The sequence below is a fragment of the Oncorhynchus keta genome, chromosome 14, assembly GCF_023373465.1.
Source record: "Oncorhynchus keta strain PuntledgeMale-10-30-2019 chromosome 14, Oket_V2, whole genome shotgun sequence".
Classification (NCBI taxonomy): Eukaryota; Metazoa; Chordata; class Actinopteri; order Salmoniformes; family Salmonidae; genus Oncorhynchus; species Oncorhynchus keta.
Window position 1 is genome coordinate 39,912,641 of NC_068434.1, and position 9,894 is coordinate 39,922,534.

The 9,894-nt window shown below is 43.3% G+C and overlaps 1 protein-coding gene across 1 annotated transcript; it reads right to left on the minus strand.

Moving 5' to 3' along the window:
- Positions 1-506: 506 nt before the first annotated feature.
- Positions 507-9,576, minus strand: ncaph (non-SMC condensin I complex, subunit H). Its single transcript, XM_035786052.2, is given in 19 exon segments — positions 507-932; positions 1,399-1,474; positions 1,758-1,834; positions 2,152-2,262; positions 2,478-2,624; positions 2,844-2,951; positions 3,600-3,646; positions 3,649-3,718; positions 4,031-4,137; positions 4,267-4,412; positions 5,795-6,015; positions 6,278-6,360; positions 6,704-6,893; positions 7,406-7,557; positions 7,756-7,873; positions 8,180-8,272; positions 8,452-8,542; positions 8,655-8,874; positions 9,408-9,576. Coding segments are annotated over 18 exon segments (2,112 nt in total). The 5' UTR covers positions 8,870-8,874; positions 9,408-9,576; the 3' UTR covers positions 507-872.
- Positions 9,577-9,894: the final 318 nt, after the last annotated feature.

Below are 9,894 nucleotides of genomic sequence, written 5' to 3' on the forward strand. Positions count from 1 at the left end.
TGGAATGGGGTGTGCGATGCCCTGCATTCATCATTCCATATAGAATCATGTTGAATAGAGTTTGAGGCAGTGTAACATGTATACAAAATATTCTCAGACTATAACCTTGCAAACCTCCCTCTACAGCCAGCCATGTGTGCATGATTGGACCCAGCCCAGTCACACCTGCTGTACCAGTCATGCTGATGCAGTATCACCCAGCCCATCTGCACTGCTAACCCTGACCAACCGGTTTTAACCATGTGGCTGCGTAACAAATGGCATTTTATTGCCTTAAGGCTCTGGTAAAAGGTAGTGCACTATGTAGGGAAAAGGGTGCCATTTGGGACACACCCTCTCTGTGACAAGGCTGCAGGGAGTTCGCTACAATCCAATGACGTCCGTTTACGGGAGTTCGCTACAATCCAATGACGTCTGTTTACTGTAGAATAAGGTGCAGCATAAATAACCATTCGCTAAAAAAGGGCTACCCTGCAGTTTGCTTTTGTTTGTACACAGGAAAAAGGTAATTTAGAAAACAAATGTTTTATTTGTTTTGGTATGTATGTACATTCCACCGTTGTGAGGAAGGCAGGAGTGAAGGATTTATATTATCTACACACAATAGACGTAGAGGGGGGGGGAAAGGACAGATTAAACAAAGTACAGGTAAATTTTTAAAACACTTCAGGTAATAAAATGGATGAGTCATTTAAAAAAAGGGCCACTTATTATACATTTGAGAAATAACATCTTTCACAGGCTCAAAATCTAAATGTGAGGGTGCCTTTGCTTGACATGAATGGCCCATAATTCATCATATACATAGAAAAAGTGAAATTAAGCAGATTGAAGAGAAAAGGCAATAACTCTGTCCCATTGTCTATCCCTTTTCATTGACCTTGCTTGATGATGATATCTGACATGTCGTCCACCTTGATGAGCTCCAAATTCTGTTGAATGAAACAATGAATGAGTGAGTGCTGTGATGAACTCTTCCGTCACACTCAACAACAAAGTGATAACAGTTGATACCGATGACTATCTGAAATGAAAGACTAATTTAAAGTTTATTTGGCTGCGTTTACACAGGCAGCCCAATAATTGTATTTTTTTGACCAATCAGATCAGCTCTGAAAAAGATCTGATATGAAAATCTCATGTGATTGGTCACGTGAAGACCAATTAGTGAATATCAGAATTGGGCTGCCTGTGTAAATGCAGCCTATTTAGCACAGCCAAGATCAATTAAAGTACACCATGATTCCTTCCACAAACCCTCTCAACTAATAAAACCTCTAAATATTTTGTTTGTAGCTTTGTACAACTACATGTTATATGTCAACATAATAACCATGTCTAGAACCAAATTATTTTAGGAATGCTATGATGCTGGCAGTCAGAGGAGTAGCTACTCACCTTCTCATTGGCCAAGTGCAGCAGGGCGACAAACGCCAGGGGCACAGACAGGTTCTGAGCCATGTTGGGGGGCAAGCTTAAGTGACAGGAGAGGAAGGAGAAGACATGGGGTTTATTACATTATTTATCAGCACGCATGTCCTATCTACATCCATTTGAGCAAATGAATGTTTGGACCATCCAAAGGCCCTCAGTTGGCAGCAGTCTAAATCAATTATTCATGTCCATCTAGCTACTAGTTTAAGAAAAAAATAATAAGCAAATCCACCACAATTTCCAAATTGTTCCCCAATGGCAGCTGAGAAAGAACACTAGAGCCATTTGAGAATGGGCCCAGTGCTGATATTAAGTCTGGGTACCTTTGACGCAGGGTCTGTGTGGTCTGGCTGAAGACCTTCTCCCCAGACACTTCTGAAGTCTCCACATTTTCAACCTCCTGCTGAGAACACAACACTGTTAATCACAAGGAAGCAGTCCTGGGTTCAAATACTTTTCAAAATAATTTCAAATACTTAATTTGAGCTTGATTGCGCTTGCCTGTTACAATGGTACCAATAGTAAAATGCAAACACTGCCCACCTGGCACTCCAGGCAGACTTAAGCAAACACGTATTTGAACGATTTTAAATAGTATTTGAACCCAGGTCTGTAGGGAAGAGGCATTGAGAAAAAATAAAATAAACATTTGCAGACCACATAATACAATCAATGAGACCTGGGGGGGAAAGAAACATGGAAAGACTTCAAATTAACCTTGGCTGGTTTTTCCAGACTGTCAGTCAGAAGATTCCACATGGTGTTCTTGAGCTTCTTCATGTCCATCTTCTTGGCTGTCTTGGCGTAGTTTATCTCAATCTTGTTCACCTGAAATGAAAAGTAAAGCTAGGCTTAACATTTAAAGGGATAATTCAGCCAATTTAGAAAACGAGATGTTGGTTCCCATGCCATGTAAGCAGTCTATGGACAAGGTAAGACATCAAAACATGCTTTGGTCTTGTTTATCTGGCCACGGTCTTCAAATGCAAACTTTTCAAAAACACACTTGCTAAACATTGGCTTCCCCTTCCCTCCAGTCTTACCCTGTATGGCTCGGGCACCAGGTCATCCTCCCCATAGGTGGACACGTCGTCATGGTCTTGTGAGGAGGCGGGGTTACCATCCACAGAAGGCTGGGCGTCATCTGTACCCCCACTGAACCCTTCACCATCATCATCACTTTCACCACCCTTATATATAGATATATATAGATTGATAGAGATGTAGAGAGAGATTACCCCATTATTTGAAGCAGCTACTAAACAATTGAGGGTCCAAAATGTGGCATTGATGAGGGATAAATAATGTTGTTATAATGGCTACTTATTACAAATGTGAAATAAAGGTATCCGAGGGAAATGAAACGTTGAAAAAGACCGTGTGAGATTGACAGTCGGGTGGTTTCAGACCTGCAGTCCGGGGCAGAAGTTGGCTGTGTCATTGGCATTGTTGTAGTCGTAGTCTCCGATGCCTTCCCCCAGCTCTCCAGACAACCTCTTCTGACCCTCTTTACATAACTGACGTAGAACACACAAGTTAACTGACATACACACGTGATGTGCTCTGAGTGGCATCACAATTCTCACTTCTAATTAGTCAATGTTCACCACCAAGGTTCTACACTAAATGTGTCATTTCCCCCTCTTTTTGTGTGTGTGTGTGTGTGTGTGTGTAAGAACAGTGAGAGAAAGAGAAAAGGATTGAGGGGGATAGGTAAAAGGGGTAATAAATAGGGCAGAGAGAAAGTGAGAGAAGTTGTGCGAATCAAAAATGTTAATAGTACAATGCACAACATTGTAGCAGCATATCAGTTAATATAATAATAATATATGCCATTTAGCAGACGCTTTTATCCAAAGCGACTTACAGTCATGTGTGCATACATTCTACGTATGGGTGGTCCCGGGAATCGAACCCACTACCCTGGCGTTACAAGCGCCATGCTCTACCAACTGTGCTACAGAAGGACCACGTCCAGTCAGCTACGGTGATGAGGGTCTGATTGTATCTGGTGGCGGCTGCACATTGTTTTAAGCACACCACTGTCCCCCTCTATCGCCATAGACACGCGGGACAGGGTCAACTGGTGTGGGGTTACATTTATTTCTATGCATTTTTTCCCCATGCTGGTTGTTGGGATAAAGAGAGTAGAAGGGAGACCGTACTGTGCTGGCGGGCTTAAGGCTGAGTTGGGACAGGGTCTCAGGGGGAACTGGAAGTCTGCAGCCAGAGTGTTCTTCTTGTTTCTTGTGCTGAGGGCTGACTTGGTGTTAGTGGTAGCGGCCTGGGAGAACAGAAAGGAACATAAGACAGAAGTGAGAGAACTGTTTGATTTCATATATGAATGGTGGGAAAACTCCATCAGCAACTACAATCACACTTCCTCTGTTGCAGTGACTAACATGAAACTGCCTCACACATAGCCTGGGATTGTTAAGACACTTGACCCACGTATTAGCATCAAAACAAATTTACACAATGGCAATGCCTCAGAAAACTGGCATTTAGTGAGTGATATTCTTGGGTACGGATCAAAAAATGAGGATAAATTGAGAAAGATTGCATCAGCGAACTAGAGGGGCAACCAAGGGCTTACTCTAGTGGTGCGGAAGTAGGTGTCAAAGTTGACATCGTCATTAAAGTCGATTTCAAAGGCCTTCTTTGGCTTTCTCTTGCGACCCTCCTTCTCAGGCACGTTGTCCTCTAAACACACAGAGCGAGACAAGAGAGCAAGAAGGGAAGAATTAAGATATATTTGGAGGGCAATGCTGTTAAGGGAATATCCTAAACATAGGTAAACAACATGGCTCTCTGTGTACAACCACCACTAACTTTTGTGCAGAGGTTTGAAGCGCCAGTAGCCAGGGCCTGCCCAGGTAGCCATGGTCCTGGGGCTGAAGTAGGAGTACTCTCTGGGCTGATCGGACAGCTGCAGACACATGGTGGCTATGTCCCCCTCTCCGATGGGAATCACATCCCTGTGAACAGTCATAACATCACAGAACCATGTTCAAATTTATTTGAGATTAATTATAAAAAGACAAAACATCAGTTATTTTTGTTCAGCCTAGACTTAATAAGAATGCCCCCATTTTTGTGTAAAATAACGAATTAACTTACTAACACATCATCAGTTCTGTAAGACAAATTTACTTCTGCTCTGATAAGTAACTCAATTCTAAAGCTTTATGCCTGGACTGAAGTTCAAATCAAAGTTAAGTTAAGTAGCTCATAGCCAGTTGTAGATCTGTTTCTATCCAGAGTCATCCTGACATCTAAACTGGATATAAAAGGGGCAACTTTTTTCCCTTCTTATAAATTAATGATATACACTGAGTGCACAAAACATTAGCAACACTTGCCCTTTTAGTGACAGACTGACCAGGTGAAAGCTATGATCCATTTTTGATGTCACTTGTTAAATCCACTTCAAATCAGTGTAGCTGAAGGGGAGGAGACAGGTCAACAACAAAAAAGTTCAGCCTTGAGACATGGATTGTGTGCCATTCAGAGGGTGAATGGGCAAGACAAAATATTTCAGTGCCTTTGAACGGGGTCAGTAGTAGGTTCCAGGCGCACTGGTTTGTGTCAAGAACGGCAAAACTGCTTTGAAAACAGTTTATGCTCAACAGTTTTCAGTGTGTATCAAGAATGGTCCCACCACCCCAAGGACACCCAGCCAACTTAACACAGCTGTGGGAAGCATTGGAGTCAACATGGGCCAGCATCCCTGTGGAACGCTTTCAACACCTCATAGAGTCCATGCCCCGATGAATTGAGGCTGTTCTGAGGGAGGGGGGCTGCAACTCAATAATGCTTTGTACACCCAGTGTATACCCATTGACTCTTGAAGAACGTATCTTATAAATGCCTCATGAGCTAAGTTCAACGGTCATAGCCCATCAGAACATTAAATATACGCTTGTTTTACTCCAATGTCTGTAAACAAAATAGCCTCAAAACATGGTTAAAACAAATGTTTCTGGTCATCCCTGCATCCATAGCTCTCTATGAATTTGAGTGGTTACATTTCTCCAGCCTCATCTCTCAGCTGTTTGTTATCGTTTCAACTGCTGACAGACGCTTTACTGGGTCTGAGTGTGTTACTGTCATAAAAAAAATGTTTTAACACTCAGGAGATCATGGTAAAAACTCAAGACAGATCAAAGTCACTTCAAGCTACCTGACCCATTTAGAAATGGAATAACCCTTGGTGCCTCATGAAACATCCGTGGGATCCTCTACAGGGAGATACAAGCAGAGCACCAAAAAAATAAAAGCACTCAGTACATTACCCCTAGGTTGTTAACACCCTGTAAAAAAATAAAATTAAAACATTTTAAAAAATCAATATCCTCACCGTCCTCTCCCGGGCCCTCCAGCCTCACAGCGATCCTTGTGTTCCTTGGAGCCGTCGCCACCGTGTTCCTTGGAGCCGTCGCCACCATGGTCCCCCTGACCCTCCTCATAGTCGCCATCAAAATCATCCCCAAAGTCCTGACACTCCTCCTCGTCTGCCTCTGCGTTCACGTCAAACACGTGATCCCCCTGCTTTATCTTCTCCAGCATCTGGTTCACGGTCTGTATAGGACAAGAGTTTATATAGAGACCGTGGTTCAGATACTCTGAGGCTGTATAGCTACCGTTTCAAACTATACATCCAATCTGACCATCTGTATCATTCACAAACAAAAATAAAGACGAGTGTGTCCTAAATGGCACCCTATTCCCTATATAGTGCACTACTTTTGACCAGTGCTCTATAGGCCTTGGTCAAAAGTGGTGCACCATATAGGGACATGGATGCCATTTGAGACACAGGCTGTGTATATGTTGCTCTGACCTGGTCAGGGTTCCAGCTGGTGAAAGAGAAGTCTGCCAGGGAAGGGCAGATAGAGCTCTTCTCCTGGATCCGCTGGAGACCACCTGTCAATCACACAATCAACATCTTTACATGCTTGATACTATTATCGGAACATGTAGACCAACTGCCAATACCTTAGCTAACAGCATCACTCAATGATCAGTAGAACCAGATGTGTCTGCTAAAATCAAGAGATACTATGCGAGTCCATTAGGGGGTAGTACACAACAAAAACAGCCCAGGGGCTGAATTTATCATGCATATAAGATTAGAAGTGCTGATGATATCAGGCTCCCCTTATTCATATCATATTATTTAAAAGGAAAACCTGATCCTAAATCAGCACTTCTACTCTGAGGCCCTTGCTACATATGGCTCAAAGTGTGATGACACGGTCAGTGTTACCTGTGAAGGGCGTTGCAGGGACGTGCTGCGGTGGAGGCTGGGAGTAAGCGGGCCTGGAGTGCAACAGGGTCATGTGGGAGGGAAAGAGGAGCTCACAGCGACTGTCCTCACTGAACAACACTGACAGGAAGACACCTGCCGTGCTGCTCTCATCGAAGGACGACGCCATGCGCTGGAACATGGGGTCCACCTGGAGTTGGAGGGACGATAACGAGGAGGGGGATAATATTTGTGAGTTTACCATGAATGAGCTTTGTAGAAACTCACACAACCCAGGCTGGATCCATACGCTCAGTAAATATGATAATAAGGCCTCACATTAAATCAAGGCATTCCTAATCAATTCCACCTCTATTCAGTGTCTGGCTATCAGTCTCAAAGATTTCCAGGTGAATCCACAATGAACACAAGCGTAGCCTGGGTTGCATCCCAAAGGGCACCCTATTCCTTAAATAGTGCACCACTGTTGACCAGATCCTTCCCTATATTGCAGGTGTAGCATTTCGCTAGACCAGCAATATACAGTATGTGTATGTGAACAATCAAATGTGATATAGGGAAGAGGGTGCCATTTGGGACTCAAGCACCGTTTGGCTACCAGTCTCGAAGATTTCCAACTGAATACATAATGAACACAATACACACAGGCATAGCCTGATCCTTTAACCCAGGCCACTCCTGGAGCAGGAAACCATCCCTTACCTCACACTTCATCTCAGACTCAGAGCTGTTGATGTTGCTCAGGTTCTGCTCCACAGTCTTCTTGGGAGGCCTCTTCTTCTTCACCACCTGCTTAGCAGCCAGCTCACCTTCAGCCCCCTCCTCCATCTCTCCTCCTGCCCCTGTTCCATGCTCTACACACAGACAGACAAAGTTCAAACAGAAGCTGTTGATCTTGTATTAAATTACAGAAAGTCAGTGTTGCACCCTATTCCCTATATAGTGCACTATCCTATGGACCCTGGATAAATGTAGTGCACTATAGGGGGAATAGTTTGTCATTTGGAAAAAAACGGGACAGTTTATAGATGTTATAGTTAAGAGGCGATCACCTTCCCCAGGCTTGGTCTCAGCACCCAGTCCTCCCAGCACTCTGTAGGCATCAGCATGGACAGCATCCACTCTGACTGCGTAAATCTTAGTGCTGGCGTCCAAGGTACCCGCTGCCACCTTGGCAAGGACAGAGAGGAATAGTATGAGATGGTTACTCTCTCATATAGCCAACAGACACTAGGCCAGTAAAGTTAAATGAATAGTCTATCATAAGCTTAATTATTTTGGAGTAGGCCTATAAAAACATTGACTATGTTAAGTGGTTTAGCTTTAAGTGCATTTATTCTCTCTCCATTACCAGATTATACTTTCATCTCCTCAACAGTAGCACAAATCTGAAGAAAGTAATGTGTAAAGAGGAAATTCAAAGAGACAAATAAACAGAAACTACAACAATGGAATAATTTGTGTCTAAAGCCATACCTTGAAATTTGTGAGCTCAGAATCTTTCTGTTTGAGGATGTCAGCCATGTAGTCAATCAGGTGGAGACCAAAGGCATTCTTGGTGGTAATTTTCTACAAAAATAGAAGAAGGCTTTGTACATCTGAGATGCCAGTTTCTAATAACTTGCATGGTTGGAGATATGATGTAATAAGACATGAGGGAGAGCAACAACATTTCCTTGGGATGGATTCTGCCCCTCTTAGAAGTGGCTGTTAAAGATAGTAAATATGTGAATGGACATTCTACTTACATTTTCAGTGGAAAGTTTGATGCAGGTGGAGTAATGCTCTGAGATCTGTGCATTTGACAGCTTAGGCACAGCAGCAGGGGTCCCGGTGGTGCTGAATACAAACACGGATTGTATCTTATACAAAGGTCTAACAAATCAATGTGACACCTGTCAAGATCGAGTTAACTTGATTACTAGCAAAAAGAGGGTTTGGGGTGCCCTACCTATGAGAGCTAGATTCGTTAAATGAAGAGTCAGCGGCGGCTTGCAGATCAATGACACGGGATCTGCGCCTCTGACGCCGCTCCAGCTCGTCATCGTTGCCCGGGAAAGATGCGAGGAGCGGTGTGCTGATGGCGGCAGGAGAGGCGCCCTTGTGCTTCAGGGACGGTGAGGCCCACTGACGCACCCGGGAGATGGGTGTGGAGGATGCGCTCATCGTGACTGTCCGGGGGAGAAACGGACACAGTGATGTACTTTCAGTTCTCTATTCCTCTCTTGCTTCCAAAAGTTGCATGTAGACAGACGAGTTATACTGTAACTAGCTACCGTTGCCATTATCTGTTAAATTCCACAGTTCGATGTAGGAACCTAGCTAACTCTACCAATGCAAAGGCGGCTTGATTTGACCATCAAAGCTGTAATAACATTTTGTTGTTGGCAAGTAACCGTAGCTAGTTAGCAGGGCTGCAAACAAAATCCAGCCTAGCTAGCTAATGTTAGCTAGATAGAGCAAGGTATCGTTTGTTATTGTTGTTACGGTTAGCAGTGATACCATCGTTAACTAACCAACGATGTAGCTTAAGGACATGACACGCTGGATTAGTTTGCTAAATTGCTATAAGTATCTGACATCAGTGAGTGAACTAGCTAACGTTAGCTAACTTGCTATCCTACAGAACATGTTTTAGCTTACGCTGGCTAGCTACGAATGCTGGGTGAAAACAAAAAAGCTGTAGCTCGATTTCATACATTACCTCGATTATATCCAACGCTTCTGCAACAGTGAACGTATCTTTCTTTATATAAAGGTTAAACTGCCTAAATTAACATGAAGCGTGTTTTACTTTGTACTGATGCACTTTTCTTCCTGAGAACATTTGAATTTTTGCGCCGAACGGTTTACGTAACGACAGTATGCGTCACCACGTGGATTCAAGAACGTAAACACTCAACTCCGCCCATACCCACATTTTGGGCAGAGGTTTCTTGTGCATGCCGCGACCTACTGTGCTGGCATGTACGATCAATCATGAACTGCCCCTATACTACCATTCTGTACTACCATGAAAATAAATTCAAAACCAAATAAATCCCTAACTTCTACCATACCCTCCCCCAACGCAATTAAACGTTATCTATATCATGCTGAAACACTCCACCCTTAGGATTGCTAAGCATGTCAACAACAATTTATTTTTTTTGTACTTTGTTTATAGATTTTCAGATATAACAACAAATACA